The sequence below is a fragment of the Periplaneta americana genome, chromosome 8 (genome assembly GCF_040183065.1).
Source record: "Periplaneta americana isolate PAMFEO1 chromosome 8, P.americana_PAMFEO1_priV1, whole genome shotgun sequence".
Taxonomy (NCBI): domain Eukaryota; kingdom Metazoa; phylum Arthropoda; class Insecta; order Blattodea; family Blattidae; genus Periplaneta; species Periplaneta americana.
The window spans coordinates 38,783,665-38,810,766 of NC_091124.1; the positions used below are offsets into that span (position 1 = coordinate 38,783,665).

Genomic DNA, 27,102 nt, shown 5'->3' on the forward strand with positions numbered 1-27,102 from the left:
GAAACAATAAATCTGTGTTTTCATGGCAACTGAAAACAAATCAGGAGATAAAGGCAAAATATTAACAGGAAGGCTTACACTGTTTGAAAAAATTAAAATCCGTTTTCAGTCATGAAAAATAAATTATGGTTTATTTAACGACGCTTGCAACTGGAGAGGTTATATTAGCATCGCCGGTGTGCCGGAATTTTGTCCCGCAGAATTTCTTTTACATGCCAGTAAATCTACTGACATGAGCCTGTCGCATTTAAGCACACTTAAATGTCATCGATCTGGGCCGGGATCGAACCCGCAACCTCGAGCACAGAAGGCCAGCACTATACAAACTACGCTACCCAGGCCAACTTCTGTCACGAATCATACGGCATTAAATTAATAAGAAAAGTATTATGTGAACTACATTACGTTTTCGTTAGTCGTATTACTTCTGCGACAGCCAATGAGAGAGTCTCGTATCTGTTACATTTGTTTACCTTCACCTGTTAGTAAGAGCAGCACGAGAATGTGTTCGTTACTGTGGAAACTGTGTGAGAAGTTTTAACTATGAGACCAGAGTCTCTCTTTACTGTTCATTTTTCTGGTTACTATGAAAACGGCATAAGTGTTAAGCCCTAGCTCTCGAACCGACTATAATGTATAAATATCCTCTTCCAAAACTATTAATTACTTTCGTTGCTATGGAAATAGTACGAAGTGTTAACTATTACATCGTTTACATAGCACAGATATACACTTTCGGGAACTGTTGAATATTACAGAAAGGAATGTGTTTGGACTGTATAACAGACCCAGAGTGCATGCAATGGGTATCGGTATCACAAACAGAATGAGACATATTCACGCAATGTTATGTGTCATTTATTTATCGTGTTGACACGCAAATATTTGATGTTATGCGCATTTTACTGTCTGGCATCTGTTTCGAAATCATGTACATAACGTCAGATGTATTGTTTTAATTAGAAAGTAGCGTAACATATTTGTAGCTTGTTACTATCAGAACATTTTTAAAAGCAGGATATTTGCGATTTTTTAAGGTTTAAATAAGTGACAGATTTAATAGATAACAATGTCCATTCATATTAAAAGTCAAATTTATATTATCAACGCCTACGCTAATGCTAAGACTAAGAATAGGCTTTCATCAAAAACATTATGTTGTCATCTTTATTTTAATGAAAATCCTTTGATACAATCTTTTCTCAGTGATTATCTATCTATCTATCTATCTATCTATCTATCTATCTATCTATCTATCTATCTATCTATCTATCTATCTATCTATCTATCTATCTATCTATCTATCTATCTATCTATCTATCTATCTATCTATCTATCTATCTATCTATCTATCTACCTACCTACCTACCTACCTACCTACCTACCTACCTACCTACCTACCTACCTACCTACCTACCTACCTACCTACCTACCTACCTACCTACCTACCTACCTACCTACCTACCTACCTACCTACCTACCTACCTATCTATCTATCTATCTATCTATCTATCTATCTATCTATCTATCTATCTATCTATCTATCTATCTATCTATCTATCTATCTCTCTGTCTGTCTGTCTGCCCACCCGCCCACCCACCCATCCACAAAGATATTAATTTTAGGACCCATTTTTTTTAAATTTTTTTATTCATACTGCCTCCTCTCTAAAAATTATACATTTCCCTTATCACTTTGTACACGTAAATATTTCGTTTTAAAAGAGGAACAAAGCAATAGTAACTTATTTAAAGGAAGTTTATACTTCTTCTGCTGCTTGTGAATCATACACAAAAACTCACTCGTAGGTGAAAATTTTCTTAGAAATTCTTTGGTATGAAAACCTAAAGTCTTGGATTTTTCTGAATCGACGCATGTGACGTGTGAGTGCGAGGCCCGCCTTGCAAAAATCCGGATTACACGAGAGATAGTGAGTGGTTTCTATAATAATAATAATAATAATAATAATAATAATAATAATAATAATAATAATAATAATAATAATTTATTTTAGCTGGCAGAGTTAAGGTCGTAAGGCCTTCTCCTCCACTCAACCAGCAAAAAGTATACATACATATGTATCAACTTACAAAGAATTCAAAAATTTGACTTAGATAAGAATTATATGTATACAAGAGTTATTTACGAATTAAACAACAAAATACTATGAACTATTAATTAAACACTCAAATACAAACTATGTAGCAGAATTAAGCTAAAATACATAGAATGTTAATATATTTCAAATAATGTTAGATAATAGAGATTATTATGAGACAATTTTGAAAATACAGCACTATCAGGATGCATGTCTAAAGGAAGGAGTAACAATGTAGACAGTGATAGTTTAAGTCAGTATGATTGAAGTGAAATGCTAAGAAGGTTATCTTTTAAGCTGTTTTTTAAAGTGTTTATTGTCTTGCAGCCCCTAATACTTTGTGACAGGGAATTCCATTGTTGCGAGGTGGATACTGTAAAAGATGATGAATAACCAGATGTTCTATGAAGAGGTATACTTAACGCGCCACAGATAAGTGATCTGGTATTTACGTCGTGGTTAGAGTATAGATAAGAGAAACGAGACGAAAGGTAATTTGGTGTTGAAGTGTGCAGAATTCGAAAGAGCAATGACAAGGAGTGTAAAGTTCTACGTTCTTTAAATCGGAGCCACGAAAGACTTGTCGTGTAGTCCGGATTTGTGGGAGGCGGGCCTCGCACCTCGCATGCGTCGGTTCAGAAAAACCAAGGCTTTACAAATCTAAAAGAAGCGAAGACAAAACTCCTTGCGTGACATCATAAGAAGACTTGAACAGGGAACCTGTTACGTCTCAGTCTTTTATATACAACTTTTGTCTGCTTTATTTGATGTCACATTTCATGGGTAAAATCGATGTTATAAATATGACAAATACTTTCTTATTATAGTCAGTTAGAAGTGTTCCGAATTTCGTTCTGTTATTATACTATGAATTATACACTTCTATATAATTTATTCTCTTCAAAAGACATACAAGAAAGGAACAATTTTCTATACACTGAAAGGAAAAAACAAACGTTAGTTTTCTGGATCACACAAAGAAGGCATTTTTGTATAATTCAAGAACATAAGAACGGAAATGCAAATTAATTTAAGAAGTCGTGTAATTTAAAAGATACGTTTATTAATCACAGATCTCGTACATAAAAAATTAAAATTACGAATCACATGATAAAACTGTAGCAAGTTGACAATAAATTTATAGTAACATTTTTATTTCTCAACTAGAAACACTTGCTGCATAGACTGTCTAAATGTTTTAAAATGTGCGTCACTAACAGATTATATTCTACAAAATTAGTTGCTTCAAGGTTTAGTCTCTTTACGTTCGGATTGTTATACAATGTTAAATTAAGTGGAATTGGAGGGAAAGTTCTTCTTCGTCTTGTGTGCCACACTAAGATTTCGGTACAGTTACTAGCTTTCAATTCAGTTTCCTTAGGTTCAAACGGAACCAGATTTTTAAGAAAACTATCTTCTTCATAACCAGCAATGTAGTAAATAACACTGAGATTCACGGGGTAAAAATCATAAAAAGTTTCAAAACGCAGTAACATTTCTGAACTTGGAACACTTATTGAATATACTGTCTGTATGTATTAAAAATATCCGCCACTAAAAGATCAAGTGCTACACAATTAGCTGTTTCAGTCTCACTAAATTCGTATTGGCATATTTTGTCATATTAAGTGGACGTGAAGGAAAGTTCTTCTTCGTCTGTGTGTGCCACACTAATATCTCGGTACAGTTATTAGCCTTCAACTCAATCTCTTTAGGTTCAAATGGAGCCAGACTCTTCAGAAAACCATCTTCTTCATAACCAGGACTATAGGGCATTTTTGCATTCGGCCTTTGTAACAGAAACTCCACACTGACTGCAAAGCTTGCCATATCCACAGGAAATTTGCGTGACCCAATCCATCCATCATAAAAACCAACAAAACTGCCATTCACTACCACAGGCGAACTTACTCCAGTCTCCGTGCATAACCCTACAGGAAACATAGACACGCGTTTTGTGGTCCGTATCTCTTCAAACAATCGAATGTCGTATGTGTTGTCGTCATCGGCGAAGTACAGGACTCCGGTTTTGGCATTTTCTCGTATCCATTCGACACCCCGATTTCTGTTCGATACTCCACGTGGTTTCGAACCCTTGATGTTCGTATATTGCGCTGGCATTGGAGCTACCAGGTGATCATAAGAGATTCCAGTTCTCTCTAACAATTCTGTTACCAGTGGCGTCTTGTCGACTGCATCTTCGATGACTAACCAATGTAGATGCGGTATATGCAACAAGGTCTGTGCCATTCTAGTCAAGTCTGGGATTTGTTCTGGTCTCCGATAAGTCGGTGTAATTATATATAGGCGACGTGATTTTGATGTTACAAGAGTATTATTTTCGAGCTCTGACAACCTGTTGCAAGCACCCATCACCAATAACTGGCGCCCCATTTTAAGCAACGAATCACGGAACACTTCGTGACCGATATTAACAGCTACTGTGTCATCCAGAGGTATTTTGTCCACTATAGCCTCCAGTAACTCTTCTTCCAAAGTCATAGAAACACTTGGTTTTCTGAAAAGTGGTCTATTACCAGTCCCAGTGTTGGGTGCACCACTGAAAGTCCACACGGACGATACATAGTACTGCACTAAAACCACAGAAGCAGCAAACAGCATTACGAACCACATTATAAGCGACAGCTTCATTTCTGCTGCCCAAATCTGATTTCTGCTCATGGGTTACTTCTAAATGTTGAACAGCTACGAATCTGATGGGACACTGAAGTCTAGGGCTCCATGTTGTCCTGCAGCAGCTCACAGAAGTAAGACTCAGTTCCTTTCTGTAGGAAATAGAAAACAGTTTCACTTGTTGCAACTATAGTTTTAAGTGACTTCACATGCATAGTATACAGAGTGACTCTTAAGTAATGTCGTTAATTTCAGGAGTTATTCTTTGAGATATTTCAAACAAAAAGAAATTAATGCAATTTTGCTCATTTATGCTTTCTTTCCAAGATAAAAATTGTCTTATATGAAACATTTAATTGCGTGTCTTGGGAAAGCCATTGGTTTAATTGCCAATATGCTCAGTCAATTTAAGACAGCAATGTATTATGACAATAAATGGCTGAAAAAAATAGTTTTGTCCTCTATCTGTGTAGAAATTTGATCCGAAATGATGTAACTTTTCCTTCTGCAAAGGAATTGTACAATTTTACACTTTTTCGGATCAAATGTTTCCACATTTATAGGAAAACTAAAATTCTTTCAATCATTCATTATCAGAATACCCTGCTCTCTTTAGTAGGTTATTTTACGACGCTTTATTAACATCTCAGGTTATTTAGCGTCTGAATGAAATGAAGGTGATAATGCCGGTGAAAGAAGTCCGGGATTCAGCACCTAAAGTTAACCAGCATTTGCTCATATTGGGTTGAGGGAAAACCCCGGAAAAAACCTCAACCAGGTAACTTGTCCCGACCGGGAATCGAATCTGGGCCATTTGGTTTCGCGGCCACCCTGCTCTCTTACATTGACTGAACATATTGTGGATTAAATCAATGGCTTTCCCAAAACACACTATATGTTTCATATAAAACAATTTTTTTCTTGAAAAGGAAGCAAAAACGAGCAAAATTATATTAAACTATTTTCTTTGAAATATCTCAAAGAATAACGCCCTGAAATTGATGGCATTACTTACGGTTCACTCTGTATAAATTATTCAAATTGGAAGCGATATGGCTATAAAGAGGTAATAATAGAAAAATAACTGGGAAAACCGAAGTACTCATGCCGAAACCATGTCATATAAATATGACAGATAATATCTAGAGATAATGAGATGATGTCGTGGCGATTAAATGGTAGGATCAACTGTAACAAATAATATATATGATATGCGTAAATCACTTCGTGATTTAAGACGGCGCTTATTCCGTCGGATCCCGGCCAACTAGTCACTTATATTGAGTGCACCTCAGCACATGTGTGGACTTCGGTCCTGCGTTCATAGACATCTATGACGTAGTGCAGAGGGCGGCCACTAGAGGGAACCCAAGAGTTGGAGCTTAATCTGAGACGATTCTAACCGGCGTCGGGGTTGTATCCGGTGTGGCTCAGTGGATAAAGCATCAGCACGTAGAGCTGAAAACCCGGGTTCAAATCCCGGCGCCGGAGAGAATTTTTCTCCGTTCCATTACTCTTTCATCGTATGATGACGCAGAATATCTGCATGGAAATATCATATGTACTTCGGTACATTAAAATAATATATGTAACAAAGAGGTTTTTTCAATAAAAGTCTAGCAGAATATTCACAAGTACGATGATGTGAAGATACGATGATATGACAATTGGGCAATAGTAGAATGAAGATTCTGTGGGAAGTCCATGTAATCATATAAATCTGTGATACAACCGCTTGTTACTACATTTAAGAGAAAACATTAAGATCCTAGTGGCACAATGTGAAATGAAAATCGTACCAGGTCAACCACTAATATCAGACAAGATTGTAGATGATGAATAATAAGGCAGTGGGACAATATAGCAATGAAAATACAGCAGAAAGCTGGATTAAAATAAACAGAATCTGCTATACAACTACAAATACAAGAGAAGTATTCAGAAGGTACGATTTATATATCAATAGTGAAGCAATGCTGTAATGTAGTATTACACAGAGTTGAAGTAAAACAAATCTGTCTTAGGAATGTTCTGTTTCCCAAATAAGATTGATAAAAAATATTGGAGCAATGGTGCAAAAAACATTGGAGAGTTGGTCGTTATCGTATGCAAAATAATGGTTAAAAATAGCTTATCTTCAAGCAATCGTAAATATAATACTATTTTGTGCGAGATCGTGCGTATTTGCTTGGTTTCCGCAAAAAACAATCCGCGGAAAGTCTAAAATTCCACATTCAGTATTCCCAACCTAACACACATAACAATTTCCCTCTTCTTACCGCTTAAGTGACATATTGATTGTACTGCTTTAGGATTTTAACATATTATTTTTAGAGACGTTCAATATAGTAATGATTATAAATTGGAAACTTACCATTGCAATTTCACTTAAATTGCACTGTTAATTATTGTTTTTAAATATTTGCAAAAATTAAGCAAACTCTACAACTCCACTAAAGTTACTGCATTCGTGATGCAAGTAACATTAAGGAAGCCGTGAAAAAATCAACAAGATTCCAGACTCATCATAGACTGGGGGAAAAAAAGACAGACTTATATCACGGCCTGCTGGAGTATAGTAAACACAGAAAACTTTTTAAAGCAAAAATGTTGAAGATAGATAGTTTTGTTTTGCAAATTTTCTGTCACTGAACAGAAACCAAGATGGAGATTTCATTGCAACTAATTAGAAATTCCTCTTTCAGCTATGTAATAAACGATCTTCGCACAAAATAATGTACGATACACGAGCGGTATGTTTTCTTTCAATTCTCGGAAATTAAAAAAGCTCAACTACGTTTCGCTTTTTCAAACTTTTCCTCGAACATCAAAACTTCAACATACCGCTCTTGTAACGCATATTACTATATCAGAGCTTTTTAATTTTTAGTGATGTATGTGTACACATTAAGCTTTAAAATTAAAAAAGAATGGTTACTCTAGAGTAAATCTTTACCCTTAAAATAATTTTTGAATTTAAACACAATTTTTTATAAATTCACTAAATGCCTGAGATCAGGTACACTCTATTCACTTATTATAGCACACAATGAATTGAATATTGAATGTTAAGTTATGTTTTAATTGTTATGTTTTATTTAACGACGCTGGCAACTGCCAAGGTTATATCAGCGTCGCCGGTGTGCCGGAATTTTTGTCCAGCACGAGTTCTTTTTCATGCCAGTAAATCTACTGATATGAGCCTGTCGCAATTAAGCACACTTAAATACTATCGACCTGGCCCGGAATCGAACGCGCAACCTCGGGCATAGAAGGCCAGCGCTATACCAACTGCGCCAACCAATGAATTGAAATTTTAGCCACTTACTGCTAATAGATACTAAAATACACCCTACTAAAATTTATTAATTTATCTCCAATATTATGGTCATAGAGCTTATACCAATATTCACCGTCAAACTTTCTTCTTTTTTTTAATTTATTGACGGTTATCATTGATTTAAGCCCTATGACCTTAATATATTAGGGGAGAGTTGGGTAGTATCGGACATCGGGTAATATCGGACAGTGCGTTTCTTTCATCTACTACCAGGTGGTAGTATTTGACTAACATGTTTACGTTTCTGTACACGACATCACAGAAACGTAACCATGTCATTCTGGTACTATCATCTGGTGGTAGATGAAAGAAACTCACTGTCCGATATTACCCGATGTCCGATACTACCAACTCTCCCCTAATAATTTTAGTAGGGTATGTTTAGTATCTATTAGCAGTAAGTGGTCAAAATTTCAATTTAATGTGTGCTATAATAAGTGAATAGGGTATGCCTAATCACAGGCATGTAGTGAATTTATAAAAAAAAAATTATGTTTAAATTCAAAAATTAGTTTCTAGAGTAACCATTCATTTTTCGTTTTAAAGCTTAATATGTACACACACAACACTAAAAAATTAAAGATCTCTGATAAATAGTATTATATTTACGACTGTTTGAAGATAGACTATTTTTATCATTATTTTGCATGCGATAATGATCAACTCCCTTTAAGGGAGAGAATGCATGATTTTCCTCGAGTACATAATAGAACAGAATATTGAGAAACCACGCATGTCTAGAAAACTAAACTTTTCACGAGATACAAAAAACATCTCAGAGCCTAGATTTGTGCTCAAATTTTTTTTTTAACCCTTTAGCTAAAATGAATGATGATGGGAATATGTGGGGTTTCTCTTCATAATATCATGAAGCCTACATGTTTAGAATACGAAATCATATATAAGTCAATTTCGTAAAAGAAAAGTGGACATATGGAGTTTCTCAATGTTGTGATTCAATTGGAGCCCGAGAGATTTATCCTGAGGGCTACAAATGTACTGAGGAGAAAATGTGTTTCGATCCCGTGGTGTATATACTATTTTTTCCAAGGCCGCGACTAAATTGTCGCATTTTATTTTATTTTTCTTTATTGAAGTTTGTTGAAGCTACTTTTATTGACGGCATATGCACTGATGCAAAGGAAATGTCATAGGAACGTTCTTTTGTTTATATTATTGTATTGTTAGGATTTGTATGTGCAATGCAAAATGGGTAGTCTTGAAGAGCCAAAAGAAATAACGTATGCGGTTAGTGAAGGAATTTCTGGTTTACTGCCAAAAAAATCCAGAAGATTATAATATTAAGGTGCATAAACTCGTTTTAATTTTTAGTAGGTTATTTTACGACGCTTTATCAACATCTTAGGTTATTTAGCGTCTGAATGAGATGAAGGCGATAATGCCGGTTAAATTAGTCCGGGGTCCAGCACCGAAAGTTACCCAGCATTTGCTCATATTGGGTTGAGGGAAAACCCCGGAAAAAACCTCAACCAGGCAACATGCCCCGACCGGGAATCGAACCCGGGCCACCTAGTTTCGCGCTAACCGTTACTCGACAGGTGTGGACAACTCGTTTTAAAGAATGGTGTTTATTGAAGAATGTACAAATGTATTCAGAAAATGTCTTGTTGGTGTACTTCACGGAAAGAATGAAGGAATACAAGTTTTCTACGATATAGGAAAAATATTCTACGTTAAGATCTTGTTTAAAGGTAAATGATAACATCGATATTAGTAAATATGGATAACGTATTGTATTGTTAAAGAGGAATTCAGTTGAATATCGTGCAAAAAATTTAAACTTCAAACTTCCTTGTCGAAAGCGGATGACGATAGAATAGATTGTTCAATGCTCAAGTTAATATTTTATACTACATTGTTTCATAATTCTACGTCAGTATAAAATATATGCTATAATAATGATATGTTCCTTTATTTTCATTGTTAGGTAATATTTCTCTTCTTTAGGGAGAGAAGTACTACATTATCTCTCTAGGGAGAAAATTTTACATTTCCCTACCGCTTTTGGTAACCTAGAAACCGTTATTTAGTCACGGCCTTGGAAAAAATACGTTATACAACCGTTTTGTTCACCACAAATATCAGAGAAGATATTCAGAGACTATAAAAAATGGGGCAATGTTCGAATGAAAAGAAAGGCTCAAAGAAATTCGACAGTCAATTTGCTCACTACAAGTTCCACAAAAACTGAGGTACGATGAGAGATGATTTATATAACAGCAAATTATAAACCGAATAACTAAGAGAAAGCCTTTTCCAAGTATCTTTGCCTACCATAGATTTCACTGTCCTATAACGCCGTAAAGTCAAGTTTCAAGCGAAGTAGACTTTCCAGCTATCAATGTCTTGCATTCTTCACATAAGTTTAGACTCATTTCAAATATACAGCTCACGACGGATAATAAATTAACACGTATCCACTGATTTCCCACTTTTAGTGCACTCGAAACATTCGTAAATGTCGATAAAAACATGTAAACAGTCCATAGAAATTATGACAGTATACGATCGCTCACACTGGTTGGTCGCGTTGCCATCGATACTAACCCCGCACTTGCTGTCTTTCCCTGAAACCTTGGCAGAAATAATTCCACGTATAAGTATATGCTATCGTCCTGCCAGATAATAGTACTATCGTTCTTTTGTTGCTTCATCACGCGAGAAAAAAAAAACGATAGCGTCGAGGACATAATGTAACTTATCGGACAGGTTTCCGCTCAAGAATGTCCTGACAATTAGCAATCAGGACGTTCGCATTCTAAATAACGTTATTCATACGTAAACAAAAAAAAACACAACCTGTTAAGGAGGGAGCCTGCCGAGGTTTTAACTCTAAAATGGTCTCAAAATCAAAATAAAATTTAGGTTTTGGCATAAAATCATATCCCAATCCTTGCATCACAAGGGAGTATTTTATTTTTCTCGCGGGGCCATTTTTAAAGGAACTACAGGCAAATACCTTACTATAATAATACCGGACAGCTGTATACTAACAGCATTGGCGTGAGTGCGAAAAATCGCGGACCTGACATCTAGCAAAGAGGGATGGAATTACGTCCACATATACAAATATTAACATAGCGAGATTCGGACTATTGTTTAAAACGTGAGTTACTATTGTGGAATTTTATATGAAACACTTAAGAAATGTTGAATAATATTTAATGTAAAATTATTATCTTATATCAAAGCTGCATATTATGAGAAATATTGCATACTTCATATTACTTTCCGTAATTAATTGTTACATATTTTTTCTTTGGTTTACCGAGACAAAATCAATCTTATATTAGGAATGAATTTACAGTAATGTTTTATATACGCATTGCTGACAACTGCAAAGATAAAATTGATAGTAATCTGATGCTTGTAATAATTAGTAAAGGCATGTGGACAACAATAAAACTTAATTTGATAAAACCTTAAAATCCAATACATTTTAACTTCTATTTATTTATTAGGTCTAAATAAAAAAACTAATTTGTATTTTTCTATCAACACAAAGACGAAGGAATTAGGCCTACTAAATAATGTTGTTGACTTACGTTTTATGAACTGTCGGAAATCGAAAGTACGATTTGGAGCAATTTGTAATGCTGCAATTGTCACAATTATAAAAAGCACATATACACCCTGACATTTTCACACTAGTACTAATTCATAAAACTATTAACAATTAACTAGCCCAGCAACAATATACATTGCAGTTGATTACAGCTTGTTTCGCGAGTATCTCCATCCCGGCAGGTAGGTAGCAGCACCATCGTCGTTCGCACGTAAAACTGCTAGCTGTACGGTATTATTATAGTATGGTATTTGCTACAGCGGCATTTAAACAGCATGTTCAATGCACTTTAATTTGGTCGTTCAAGTCAGAGTAGCATTTTCTCAAAATAACATTTTTACAATACAAAACGTTCCAAGCGTTTCAGCTTTTCTCCGATTTCCTTGAAAGTTTACATACATATACACATACTGTATGTTGTGCATAAACTATACTATGAATATAAAAAGAAAATATGCATTACTTTCAAAAATATTTTGTGTCAAAGACTGAAAAATCAGAAAATAATTTTAAAAATTATATATTTAATAACAAAGAAAACCCGTAGTGCATGATATTTCATATGTCTATTCTAAAAAAGTTTTAGCAGAGTGATAACTAAAAAATCGCACAGAAGCAGCTTCTAAAGAAACTTACAACTTTAATTCAAGGAACATTCCCACACTCTTGAAACACGTGACTCTTCACTTTCCTCATCAGCTAAGCTTATAGACTTACGCCAAACATATTCCCCAGAGCGCTTCAAAAAGGACTTAACCCGCACAACTTTAATTTTACAAAAAGTGCTGAAAGTGACTTCTAATTTAGGTAAAAACTTGAACCCGATTCATGGCATTTGGAACTATCTTACGTAATATTTATTCACGTATTTTCGAAACCTACCTTCTAGCGTTAGCTTTCAATTCTTCTACTGTACGAGAATTGCTTTCGAACATTATACCTTTTAAAATACCCAAGGAAAACAAACTTGGACAATAAGATCTATCGATCTTGAGAACTACAAATATTTTCAGGTAATCTGCCTCTATAACATCGAAAAATGTGACTTAGCTAGAACAAGTAGGAAAAGATTAATGAAGTACTAAAAAGGAAAGTTTTACAATATTTCCAAATCATTTTTGCGTCTTATAGATTTTATTGACAGCTGGATTTTTCTAGGTAACTTTCCCTTTGTACTTTCAAAGAGAGCTTTGAAATATTTCAGAAAGTTCATTCGTAAAATATACAGTTGAATAAAACAGACTTTTACTAGATGATGACTGTGTTAGCCATGAGTGCATCAGATTCGTGCCATTATAACATCAAGAGGGCGGTGGTAATTAGACAGTTTAAAAATTAATCAATTTCAGAAATCTACAATTTCATTATGGTATGTTTCTCCTTCAATTTATAACGTAAAACAAATTATATTTACTCAGGATCCATTAATCTTACGATGAAAGAGTAGTGGAACGGAGAAAAATTCTCTCCGGCACCGGGATTTGAACCCGGGTTTTCACCTCTCCGTGCTGATGCTTTATCCACTAAGCCACACCGGATTCCCATCCCGGTGTCGGATCGAATAGTCTCAGTTTAAGTTCCACCTCTTAGGTTCCCTCTAGTGGCCTGCCCTCTGCACTACGTCAAAGATATCTATGAACGTAGGACAATGCCCACATATGTGCGGAGGCGCACTCGTTATGAGTGACTGATTGGCCGGGATCCAAACCCAAGAGGTGGAACAAACTGAGACGATTCGATCTGACACCGGGATGGGAATCCGGTGTGGCTTAGTGGATAAAGCATCAGCACGTAGAGCTGAAAACCCGGGTTCAAAACCCGGTGCCGGAGAGAATTTTTCTCCGTTCCATTACTCTTTCATCGTATGATGACGCAGAATATCTGCATGGAAACATCATATGCACTTCGGTACATTAAAATAATATATATTCATTAATCTTATTCATAAATTGAGACAAATATCAAAAAGGCTTAGAGCTCACACAGTTTCTTACGACTTTTATTAAGAGGGAACTTACACCTTTAACGGCTATCAAATTATAAGCCTAGATTGTATTGTTAATTATAACTACCTTGCAGTTTATTTTGTAAAATATGAATTGCAAAATGCAATTACGTGTAACCTTAAAATTATATATATATATATATATATATATATATATATATATATATATATATATACTTATCTATATTAGAGAGTCAGTCAAACATTTACGGAACCACCTATATGGACTCTAATTAAGTGTACTGACAAAACTGATGCACCATTATCATTTTTCTTTCTCTTATTAGCATCCATTGCTTCTTTACTTGTAACTTTTTTTATTCTGTAAATTGCCATTGTTTGTTTGTTTGTGTACTTGTTTACTTTTTTCTTACTCTTTTATCTTTCATCATCTATTTGTTCTTGTATTGTTTTGTATGCTTTGTCTAATGGCAACTTCAAATTTGAGGAAGCTCAATAAAATAAAATATAAATATAAACAGCTCCTGGAATTCTAGAAATGGAACATAATCTCCATCTAACGCTCCATAACGACGGTTTCCAGTATTTTTTTTTTGTTTCCTGTTTTATTAACGTCACGTATCTGGTTCACTATTTCTTTCATGTTTATTTACTTATTTATACATATATATTTTTATTTATTTCCAAAATTTATAAAAATCAAAACACAAACTATTACAGCATGCAGATAGCATATGAAAGTCTATAAAAAAATTAGCATCACGGTGCGATGTAGTCGAAGAGGATAACACGAGTATATACTAACTTTTAAACGATCAAGAAGGCTGTTGAAATGAGTATATATTCGCGTTAGGTAGAATGTTTTTATTCTTACGAAAATGAGTATGTTCTAGTAGTTACGAGTATATAGTCACAGGATGTGCTCATATACATAAGTACAAATCTTGAGAAAGTACTTAAGCTTTATTCTTACTAACCATACTTTATTATTACAAGTACTCCAAATTCCCTTCTGTTATTATGTTATGAATGATACATCTGTGTATAATTTATTTTCTTCAAAAGACATACAAGAAAGGAACAATTTTTTATACACACAAAGAAGGCATTTTTGTATAATTCAAGAACATAAGAACTGAAATTCAAATTAATTTAAGTAGCCGTATAATTTAAAAGATGCCGTTTATTAATCACAGTCTCGTAAATAAAAAAATTCAAATTACGAATCACATGATAGAACTGTAACAGGTTTGACAATAAATTTATAGTAACATATTTTTACTTCTCAATAGAAAACCTTGTTGCATAGACTGTCTAAATGTATTAAAATGTACGCCATCAACAGATTTAATACTACAAAATTAATTTCTTCAAGTTTTTGTCTCACTAAATTCGGATTGTTATACATTGTTTAAATTAAGTGGAAGTGAAGGAAAATTCTTCTACGTCTGTTTGTGTCAAACTAAGATCTCAGTAAAATTATTAGCTTTCAACTCAATCTTATGTTGAAGTGGACTCAGATGTTTCAGAAAAGTATCTTCTTCATACCCAGAAATATAGTAGGCTAAATAATATTAAGAATCATAGGATAAAATCGTAAAAAGTTTGAAAATCTTGTACGATTTTTCTCAAGTAGGAACACTTATTTAATAGACTGTCTGCATATATTAAAGATATGCGCAAATAACAGCTCCAATGTTACACAATATTAGTTTATTGAATATACTGTCTGTATGTATTAAAAATATCCGCCACTAACATATCAAATGCTAGACAATTAGCTGTTTCAGTCTCACTAAATTCGTATTGTTATACAAAGGGAAAGTTCTTCGTCTATGAGGCCACACTAGGCTCTCGATACAATATTATTACCTTTCAATTCAATCTCCTTAGATTGAAACGTAGTCTGACGTTTTAGAAAACCATCTTCTTCATAACTAGCAATATACAAAATTCTACATTACGAATGAAAGAACAAAATTGCAAAACGTTTGACGATATTTTTGCAGTAACATTTCTCAACTATAAACATTTATTGCATAGACTGTCTTTCTTTATTATAAATATCCACCACTACACAATTAGCTGTTTCAGTCTCACTAAATTCGTATTGGCATACTTTGTCATATTAAGTGCAACTGAAGGATTGTTCTTCTTCGTCTGTGTGTGCCACACTAATATCTCGGTACAGTTATTAGCTTTCAACTCAATCTCTTTAGGTTCAAATGGAGCCAGACTCTTCAGAAAACCATCTTCTTCATAACCAGGACTATAGGGCATTTTTGCATTCGGCCTTTGTAACAGAAACTCCACACTGACTGCAAAGCTTGCCATATCCACAGGAAATTTGCGTGACCCAATCCATCCATCATAAAAACCAACAAAACTGCCATTCACTACCACAGGAGAACTTAGTCCAGTGTTCGTAACCAGCCCTACAGGAAACATAGACACGCGTTTTGTAGTCCGTATCTCTTCAAACAATCGAATGTCGTATGTGTTGTCGTCATCGGCGAAGTACAGGACTCCGGTTTTGGCATTTTCTCGTATCCATTCGACACCCCGATTTCTGTTCGATACTCCACGTGGTTTCGGACCCTTCTTTTTCGCATATTTCTCCGGCATTGGAGCTACTAGGTGATCATAAGGGATTCCAGTTCTGTCTAACAATTCTGTTACCAGTGGCGTCTTGTCGACTGCATCTTCGATGACTAACCAATGTAGATGCGGTATATGCAACAAGGTCTGTGCCATTCTAGTCAAGTCAGGGATTTGTTCTGGTCTCCGATAAGTTGCTGTAATTATATATAGGCGACGTGACTTTGATGTTACAAGAGTATTATTTTCGAGCTCTGACAATTTGTTGCAAGCACCCGTAACTAATAACTGGCGCCCCATTTTAAGCAACGTATCACGGAACACTTCGTGGCCGATATTAACAGCTACTGTGTCATCCAGAGGTATTTTGTCCACTACAGCCTCCAGTAACTCTTCTCTCCAAGTCATAGCAACACCTGGTTTTCTGAAAGGTAGTCTATGTTCAGTCCCAGTGTTGGGTACACCACTGAAAGTCCACACGGACGATACATAGTACTGCACTAAAAGCACAGAAGCACCAAACAGAATTACGAACCACATTATAAGCGACAGCTTCATCCCTGCTGCCCAAATCTGATTTCTTGCTCGTGTGTTACTCTTGAATATTGAATAGCTTCGAATCTGATGAGACATTGAAGTCATGGGTTCCATGTTTTTTTTTTGCATCAGCTCATAGAGGCGGCAGATCTAAGGTTCAGTTTTTTCTGTAAGAAATAAAAAACACTTTTACTTGTTGCAACTATAGTTTTAAGTGACTACACATGCATAATATACAGGGTGAACCGTAAATAATATCATTAATTTTAGAGGATTATTCTTTGAGATACTTCAAACAAAAAAGTTTAACACAATTTCGCTCGTTTTTGGTTTTACATTCTAGACAATGGTACTCAGACATAAAGAAAAGACAACCTGTAAAGGAGGAGAGCCTAACGAGTTTTTAGGTCTAACTGGTCCCGAAACCAAAATTGAGTTTCGGCATAAATCATACCCCAATCCTTGCGTCACAAGAGAATATATTTATTTTATTCGTGCGGCCATTTCTAAAGGAACTACATCAGTATTTGAACGGCACGTTTGCTGCTATTTAATTTTTTCGTTGAAATTAAAACAGTATTCTTACATTGCAAAATGTCCCAAGTATTTAAGTTTTTCTCCGGTTTTCTTGAAAGTTTACATACATATACACATACTGGGTGTTCATTTCAAAGTGTGTCATGACGTCACTGTTGATGAGTCAGCGATTTGAAGCGAGTTTCAGCTTTTGTGTCAGAGAAGTTGCCTATTAATCAAGGCGTTCAATCTGATCTTGAGAACGTGTACGGTATAACTTGAACGTCGTAGCAACAGATGGCGGTCTGTACGGTCTGTGTGCTACCATAACCTCTTTCGAACTGTTTTTTTTATCATCGGTTGCGTACGGCAACATTCCACAACACAAATCAAATGCTCCGTGTCCATGTTGACCGTCGAAGTTAATGTCAACAAATACGTAAGTAATCGTCTTAACCCTCTCCACATATCCCGACAGTAAGAAAAACCTCACCTCAGTACATGTTTCGAAACAGTTCACATTTCTGCCACTACCGGCGTTACCGTACGTATCGGTTAGTACTCTTCTGAATGAACGCCGTACTTGGTAGGCAACTTCTCTGGCAGATAAGTAATACACCTCTGCGGAAGTATAGGAAGATTGAATTCTCTAGGCTCATCGACTAGCCACGTGACGGCATACAGCGAGCCATGACACACTTTGAATGAACACCCAGTATATGTTGTGCATAAACCGCAGTATGGATATAAAAATATTCATTACTTTCAAAAATATTTTGTAGCAAAGTCTAAAAAATCAGAAAACAATAATTTTAAAAACTGTATATTGCATATGTTTTTCCTATACTAAAATCGTACAAAAATAAAAACACAGTACACATTATTTATTTATACAGAACGAACCGTAAGTAATGTCATTAATATCCAAGGGTTATTCTTTGAGATATTTCAAATAAAAAAGTTCAATAGAATTTTGCTCGTTTTCGGTTTCTTTTCGAGATAAAAATTGTTTTATAAGAAACATTTCATTGCTTGTTTTGGGAAAACCATTGATTTAATTCTCAACATGCTCTAGCAATTTAAGAGGGCAGTGTATTATGATAATAAATGGTTGAGAGAATTTTAGCTTTGTCCTTTAAACGTGCAGAAATTTGATCCGAAAAAAAACTTTTCGTTCTGCAAAGGAATTTTACAATGAATAATGAGAATTCATTGAATGGCTTTCCGAAAAACAAGCTTTGAAATGTTTCATATAAAACAATTTTTATCTCGAAAAGGAAAAAAAACGAGGAATATTGTATTAAACTTTATTATTTGAAATACATCAAAGAATAATCTCTGAAATGAATGATATTACTTACGTTTTACCCTATATACTTCATATTTGTATCCTAAAAAAGTTTCATAGTCATGACTAAAAAATTAAGACGCCTGGGACTTTTTCAGTTTTTTATTTATTTACTTACTTAATTGGTTACTTACTTAGTTACTTATTTATTTATGTATTTATTTATTTATTTGTTTATTTATTTATTTATTTATTTATTTATTTATTTATTTATTTATTTATTTATTTATTTATTTATTTATTTATGCATTCAATTATTGCTTTACTTATTCATTTATTCAATTTACTACTTATTGTTTTATTTATTTATTTATTTATTTATTTATTTTTGTTTATTTATTTACTTTTACTTCCTTGTTTACCTATTTATTATTTCAAATCTGGCTTTCTAAGGTATAGTTCCCTGTAAAGCTGACTTGAATAATTATTCAATTTTACTTATTACTCACTCACATAATTATTTATTTATTTACTTATTTATTTATGCATTCAATTATTACTTTACTAATTCATTTATTCAATTTACTACTTATTGTTTTATTCACTCATTTATTTATTTATGTTTGTTTATTTATTTACTTTTACTTCCTTGTTTACCTATTTATTATTTCAAATCTGGCTTCCTCAGGTATAGTTCCCTGTAAAGCTGACTTGAATAATTATTCAATTTTATTTGTTACTCAGTCACGTATTTATTTATTTACTTACTTGCTTATTTATTTATTTAGTATTACATAGGAACGTACGCAAGCCAGATGCTCATCAAATCACCTTCTTCAGATAAATATGATTAACAATAGACAAGGAATTCCACGATAAAGAAAACCTAACTCTATACCTGCTTGCTCGAGCAACGAAACGTGATTCAGGCAGTATTGGGGATTGTTATTTATCGGGCGGATATTAAATTGTTTAATTACTAGCATTTCGCTTTCTTGCGCAAAATACAAACGAATTAGGAAGCAAGTCAAACGAGAGATGTCCTGTAAATGCCGGTTCACAGTGTACGAATTTGTTAACGGTATTCGTGGATGTTTATAGACGGATGGCGAATCGCAGGCGGTCCGCCAGCAGGAGGCGCGGCGGCGGGCCATGGCCAGGCGGCGGGCCCAGGGGCAGCAGGCCCGCAACGCACGCTTCAAGCTGCGCACGCCGCCCCCCGTACCGGGCCGCAAGCATGAGGACGTGCAGACGGAGAACTACCTGGAGGAGGTGAGTCTGCACCCTGCATACGTACGTACGTATGTACGTTATGTATGTATCTATGTATGTATTTATTTATTTTATTGGGTTATTTTACGACGCTGTATCAACATCTAGGTTATTTAGCGTCTGAATGAAATGAAGGTGATAATGCCGGTGAAATGAGTCCGGGGTCCAGCACCGAAAGTTACCCAACATTTGCTCGTATTGGGTTGAGGGAAAACCCCGGAAAAGAACCTCAACCAGGTAACTTGCCCCGACCGGGATTCAAACCCGGGCCACCTGGTTTCGCGTCCAGACGCGCTGACCGTTACTCCATAGGTATGGACTGTATGTACGTATGTATGTATGTATGTATGTATGTATGTATGTATGTATGTAATATAAGTTGTTTAGTCAACTGTCCGAAGACAGGTCTGAACCTCACAGGTAACACCAACAAGGCATTACTTGTAAGGCAACTAGGCCAGGAGATAATGGGGTAGGGTGGCCAGTTCCTTTCCTCCTATATTGCATACATCGCCGACTAACTACATTACACTATGATCCGTCCCAGAAATCTGTAGAGTAGAAAGACGAAACAAGACTTCTGCGCAAGTGGTATGTGGGAGGGCTAGGACCAATGATCGCTCTGGGGGAGGTGTTGGTTGAACGAAGCTAACAATCGCTTGCAGGGAGGGGATCATTTCTATCTGAACTCTACTCTACCTTCTACCACGAGCCTCTTACCCCTTAGCGGCCTCGAGCTGGTGCTGCCCGCAATACACTCCGGCACAGATAGATTCCACCCCCATATGCGTGAAGTTACTCCACAGATTCCTGGAACGGACCATAGTCAAACTTCAGATGCATAGAAACAATTGTTCTTCCTCTGACACATATCGTCAAGTGAGGTGTACTGCTTGATAATAGATGTACATATCAGTCAGAAGGTTTATATACAAGTGTGCTTTGGTAATGTGATATGCCTGTTCTTCATAACACACGGAAGAGGAGACATCAGTTCCTTTCAATTTAACAACTCAGGGTATTTTGGCACGTTACTGATACAATCGACAGGTGCATGACTTTACTATGCTGAGTATCTATTCGCAGAACTATGTGTTCTTCTATTCACCTTGTTCTCCTTCTATTTCCTGTAATCTCCTTGCCTTTTCCTTGTTCTCCTGTTATTCACTTGTTCGCCTTGCCCTCTTCTTGTTCTCTTGTACTTTTTGTTCACCCCTTTTCCCCTTGTGTTCCCTTTGTCTTCTCTTTGTTCTCCCTGTATTCTTCTTATTTCCTTGTATTCTCCTTGTATTCCCCTTGATTTTCCTGTCTTCCTCCTATTTCCTTGTATTCGCCTTGGTCTACTTGTCTTCTCCTTGTTCTCCTTGCATCCTCTTACTCTACCTGTATTTCTCTTATTTCTTTCATTCCCCTTGTTCTCCTTGCATCCCCTTGTTCTCCCTGTTTTCCTCTTATTCTCTTTGTATTCCCGTTTTTCTCATTGCCTTCCCCTTGTTTTCCATGTATTAGTGTTGTTCTTCTTGTATGCCTCTTGTTGTCACTGCTTTTCTCTCATTTTCTTTGTATTCCCATTGTTCTCATTGTCTTCCCCTTATTTTCCTTTTATTTCCCTTGATCTTGTTGTCTTCCCCTTGTTCTCTTTGTATTTCCATTACTCTCCTTTTATTTCCGTTATTCTCTTCCTATTTCCCATGTTCACATTATTTTCCCCTTGTTCTCCTTGTATTTCCATTACTCTCCTTTTATTTCCGTTATTCTCTTTCTATTTCCCAAGTTCACATTATTTTCCCATTGTTCTCCTTGTATTTCCATTACTCTCCTTTTATTTCCGTTATTCTCTTTCTATTTCCCATGTTCACATTATTTTCCCCTTGTTCTCCTTGTATTTCCATTACTCTCCTTTTATTTCCGTTATTCTCTTTGTATTTCCCTCGTTCTCATTGTTTTCCTCATGTTCTCCTTGTATTTCCATTATTGTTCTTTTATTTCCGTTATTCTCTTTGTATTTTTCTTGTTCTCATTGTCTTCTCCTTGCATTCCTTTTACTCTACCTGTATTTCCCTTATTCCTTTTATTTCCCTTGTTCTCATTGCATCCCCTAGTTCTCCCTGTTTTCCTCCTATTTTCCTTGTATTTCCCTTTTTCTCTTTGCCTTCCCCTTGTTTTCCTTGTATTAGTCTTGTTCTTCTTGTATTCCTGTTCTTGTCACTGTCTTTCTCTCATTTTCATTGTATTCACATTGTTCTCTTTATCTTCCCTTTGTTCTCCTTGTATTTCCATTATTCTCCTTTTATTTCCTTTATTCTCTTTGTAGTTCCCTTGTTCTCATTTTCTTCCCCTTGTTCTCCTTGTATTCCCATTGTTCGCATTGTATTCCCCTTTTACATCATCTTCCTCCTATTCTTCTTGTATTTTAATTGTTTTTCCTTGTATTCCCCTCGTCCCTGTCTTCCTCTTATTCTCCTTGCATTCCTCTTATTTTTCTTGTATTCCCCTTGTTCTCCTTATCTTCCTCTTGTTCTCTTTGTATTCTCCACGTTCTCTTTGTATTCCCCTTGTTTTCCTTGTTTTCCCCTTGTTCCCGTCTTCCTCTTACTCTCCTTGTATTCCTCTTATTTTTCTTGTATTCCCCTTGTTATCCTTGTCTTCATCTTGTTCTCTTTGTATTTCTCCACGTTCTCTTTGTATTCCCCTTGTTTTCCTTGTATTCCCCTTGTTCCTGTCTTCCTCTTATTCTCCTTGTATTCCTCTTATTTTTCTTGTATTCCCCGTGTTCTCCTTGTCTTCCTCTTGTTCTCTTTGTATTCTCCACGTTCTCTTTGTATTCCCCTTGTCCCTGTCTTCCTCATATTCTCCTTGTATTCCTCTTATTTTTCTTGTATTCCCCTTGTTCTCCTTGTCTTCCTCTTGTTCTCTTTGTATTCTCCAAGTCCTTTTTGTATTCCCCTTGTTTTCTTTGTATTTTTCTTGTTATCTTTTCTTCCCCTTATTTTCCTTGTATTCCAAGTTACTCTCCATACATAGTGGGGAGAAATACGTATGACGTCAAAATATGCGTAGAATCAACACGTACCAGTCGTATCAATAGGGAATTTCGATAATGGGAGTGTATGAGACTCCGATGCAAATTTAATTGGCTGTGGACATAGCAAGGCATGTCTCAGTTACAATGCAATATTACGTGTTGTTATCATAATAGGGAAAACGATGTGACCACGAAATTAAAACTGGAAATGTACAGTTGACAGGAAATTCTTTTGGGAGTGAGTGTAGTGTCACAGACCTGGCAATGAGCTACTGCATGGGAGGATGGACGTAATTATTATATTTGTTTACTGATTTGCGAAGTGTAAGTTGAGATAACTTCAGCAGTACCTCGCGAGAGACCCAAGCCAGCTTTGAAAAACAAGCAATTGTCAGATTTATTTGCTCTCACGGGTACAGCCCGCAATCACAAGAGTTCGGCGCCTTGGAAGTGTGCGTGACACTCCTCTGAGTAATTGACTACCGCTGTTTAAGATCTCGTGGCGAGTTGACTGACATGAGAAGTACGATTCGGCTAACCTTAGGTTTAGTTTCTTGATGGTTATCACAGCCGCAGGGCGGAGCAACTGGGGCATTCGCCCCCGTATCAATGTAACTTCGTACGCAATAACTTTAAAATATTGGCTTTAACAGGAACATGTAAACATAAACATGACATTGTAGACATTTTACTTCCTTATCTGTCATCATCTCCTTAAGTCAGTACGATATGTAGACCTCAACTTTTTAAGGGTATATATACGTGAACGACCACAAATATTATCAGAAGATGCAGGCTCTAAATTTCTAAAATTTTATAAGAAAATGAACTCACAATTGGACAAAAATTACAAGGTACCACAACAAGAATTATTAGAACTTAAATATCTAATGAAAGTATAAAAAAGATTACTAATAATATTTTTCAAACCAGTTTTATTAAAGTATGAAAAAAAAAAAAATCTACAGTTACATCACTTGGTAACCATAAAATTGTTATAGTCTCTCTGACATCTTCAGTATTTTTCCTGCATGTAATAAACACTTATTTCTGGAAAGTAGACTACTCTGAGACATGTAGAGTTGTTTATTTTAATACAATTAACTTTCCATTTGTCCTATATAAAATATTGTTATGGAGGATATTTGGACTAGTGATAAGGGAAGTAAAATGGAGAATCCGATATAATCATGAATTATAAACCGTATACAACGATATAGCTTTGTCAGCTTTCATACGGATAAGGAGACTGTAATGGGCAGGACATATAGTCAGGATGGAGAAGGGAAGGATACCAAGGAGAACTTTAGAGAGGCAATATGGAGGAAAAAGACCTGTTGGAAGACCACGGAATAGATGGGAGAATATGGTTCAAGAAGATACTACCAGTTTGCTGCGATTGCGAAACTGGAAGATGGCAGCAAGGGACAGAGAAGAATGGAGAGGAGGAATTGGGGAGGCCATGGCCCGAAAACGGGCTGAAGAGCCGTAGATAGATAGATATAAAATATATTAAAATTTACATAATATTTTTTGATCTAATTTTTCTATTTTCAAAGATATGGGCATTATTGTAGTCTGTCTTTTGCATAAATGCATGTTAAATCAGTGTACAAAATTTCAGAATTCTATCTATAATGGTTGTGGAGTTACGAAATGATATGTGTGAAAATTTTCAAATTTTATAAAATTTAATTTAAAGTAAAAAGTGAATTCTAAAAAATATTATTAGTAACCTTTTTATACTTTTATCAGATATTTAAGTTCTAATAAGTCTTGTTGTGGTACCTTGTAATTTTTGTTCAAATGTGAGTTCATTTACTTATAAAATATTAGAAATGTAGAGCCTGCATTTTCTGATGATATTATTTTGTGGTCGTTCACGTACATAAACCCTTAAGAGCTCTTATTTTCAAATCACACATAGGCCTATATATATGTATAGATAAGTAAATCTGTATCATTAGAAAATTGAATAATTTTACATTTCAAAAGACATTCATTTTGGTTGGATGTAACAGTGTTTTAAAATAGTGACGATTTCGAAAGACGATAGGACAAAATAAAAACAAACAAAAAGTCCGAACTTTTACAATGAGGTAATATAAACTGTTTCATGTTATATCGAATTTTACTTCCTTCCCTACTCAAAACCAGTACGACTTTTCCGTAACCATCTCACTCGTAATGTGTACTCGCACTCGTACTAGCAGTGTGTGAAGTCAGCCCTTTCAGCACCAGTGCGTGGAGTGAGCATAGTGTGCCTGAAGTAATAATTTGAGGCTATCGAAGAAAAAACATTGTATGGTACACATTCGTGAAGTTGTATTTTGATAATCGCGTATTTGAGAAACTCGGCAAGCGTCGTTCCTTAAGCCCACACTCCTGTTACAATACTACCCACTTCACGAACTTATACCATAAATTACTATTATCTATACCGGTGACGTAATAGCGTCGTATGCCTTTCATTTCTAGTGGGACAAGAAGTTCATTACCACGTTCGTTTTCCTTATTTCACTCGTTTCCAGGAATGAATGATAGTATCAAGTACATTTCAAAATGTATTGAAACTAAGTACAACATATTACGACTAGTTGTCTAACTTCCCGTTATGACAAATGTTGTATGCATGTTTCCTCGTATTCACTACATTTTCGATATTCTAGTGATATTTATTTCATTTTATATATGTTTGTTTCATCATATTTCCCGATAATGTTATGTCTATCATGTGATGTCTTGAGCTACTTATAATCATATTTTTTCTTGCTGTGTGTATTCTCATTTATACTCTTTCTTGTACTTTATTTCTGTCTTTCTTCCTATTTTCTTTCTTCTAATCCTCTGCTTTATATCCTTCCCGTACTTTACCCTTTTCTTCCTTCTCTTTCTCTCCCTTCACCTCCTCTTCTCCGTTCTCAACACTTCGTCTTTGCTTACATCTATCCTTTCTTCTCCATCTTCTATATCTCCTATGCCTCTATACTCTACCTTCTTTCTCACTTTATCATCTCATTATCTTGTGCTTTTCTTTTCTCTTACTCGTTTTCGCCTACTATTTCAGTTGGATCACGCCATAACATCCTGCAATATTCCCCTTGTTACAGATAGTGAACCGTCCTCCTGAAAGTGATGCATCCTGCCAGACGGATTTGTTCCTGGACCGACCGGAGACTCCGGTGTACGTGCCTGCCAAGGTCGGCCTGGATGCGGAAACGCAGATCTACCCCGGAGATGTGAGTTGTAATAATGTACAGGGTGATCCGTTTGAGTATGGATAAAATAAAAACACCGTAAAACATTTACTACTGAACTTTATTTGTTGAAACTTTGTGCATACAACACTGAAAGATGGGAGATTCCTCAGAGCTCAACATGACCCCATTGCGCACCCTGTACAACTCATAACGGTGATGAAATTCAGCCCATGTCCGTTGTAACATAAGAGGGGTGATTTGTTAAAAAGTTGAGTAATGTTTACTCTCAGATCATCAATGTTCCTGGATTTCTGTGAATACACAATGTCTTTAACAAAACCCCACACGAAGAAGTCAGGAGGGGTTAGATCTGGGAAGTTTGGGGGCCAAGCCAAAAGATAGCTGCTTCTCGTATTGGATTTCGTCTGCGACCTCCTGCATGTTTTTTTAAACACAGAACCTGTACAGAATCGTATTTAGGTACATTACTCGCGTCGAAATTCCCTTTCAATTATTTTAACACTCTCAAATTAAGCATACCAAAGAACAGAATCTGTTTCTACAATGTTCGATACCACAACATCATGGAATCGTATTACTCACGTCGAAATTCCCTTTCAATTCTTTTACACTCTCAAATTAAGCAAATTTCTGCAAGTGTAACTTTTCGTTCTGAAAAGGAATTTTATAATGTTACATTTGTTTTGTTTTTTTTTTTTTTCGTTGTTGGTAACTCTATAGCATCTACTAGATGCTTTATGGTTGTGCTAACAGATGGAGTTACTTGTCAACAATGTGACGCTGAAACGTGTGTTCAGGTTACTGAACAGCGACAGTCCTGATGTATTTTTTATATTTGTGATGATTGGTTAATTAATATTAACCCGGCACACTCACATTCATACAAATACCCAGGGAATTCTTCTTGTTAGAATCAAATGTCTGAACATTTAACGGACAAAACTAAGATCCTTTAAATCATTTATCATAATACACTGCTCTCTTAAATTGATTGAGCATATTGGGAATTAAATCAATGGC

General features: G+C 35.5%; 2 protein-coding genes across 6 annotated transcripts in view; one reads left to right on the forward strand and one right to left on the reverse strand.

The window, feature by feature from the left end:
* Positions 1 to 27,102, forward strand: part of Rsph3 (Radial spoke head protein 3) — a 182,713-nt gene that overhangs the window by 100,491 nt on the left and 55,120 nt on the right. The window contains exons 3-4 of the mRNA XM_069832746.1: positions 19,666 to 19,836; positions 25,972 to 26,100. Coding sequence (XP_069688847.1) covers positions 19,666 to 19,836; positions 25,972 to 26,100 — 300 coding nt within the window. The remainder of the gene's footprint in view (positions 1 to 19,665; positions 19,837 to 25,971; positions 26,101 to 27,102) is intronic.
* The window catches only part of LOC138704649 (galactosylgalactosylxylosylprotein 3-beta-glucuronosyltransferase P-like), a 30,261-nt gene continuing 6,249 nt past the window's right edge, over positions 3,091 to 27,102 (reverse strand). The window contains exons 1-2 of one of the 5 annotated variants that reach the window (XM_069832749.1): positions 10,369 to 13,195; positions 3,091 to 4,885 (exon numbers count right to left, since the gene is read on the reverse strand). In XM_069832749.1, the coding sequence (XP_069688850.1) occupies positions 3,669 to 4,781 (1,113 nt within the window). In that variant the 5' untranslated portion in view covers positions 4,782 to 4,885; positions 10,369 to 13,195 and the 3' untranslated portion in view covers positions 3,091 to 3,668. Of the gene's footprint in view, positions 4,886 to 10,368; positions 13,197 to 14,790; positions 16,928 to 20,556; positions 20,647 to 27,102 lie in introns of those variants that run through there. The other 4 variants (XM_069832751.1, XM_069832748.1, XM_069832750.1 and 1 more) reach the window with 4 other exon arrangements.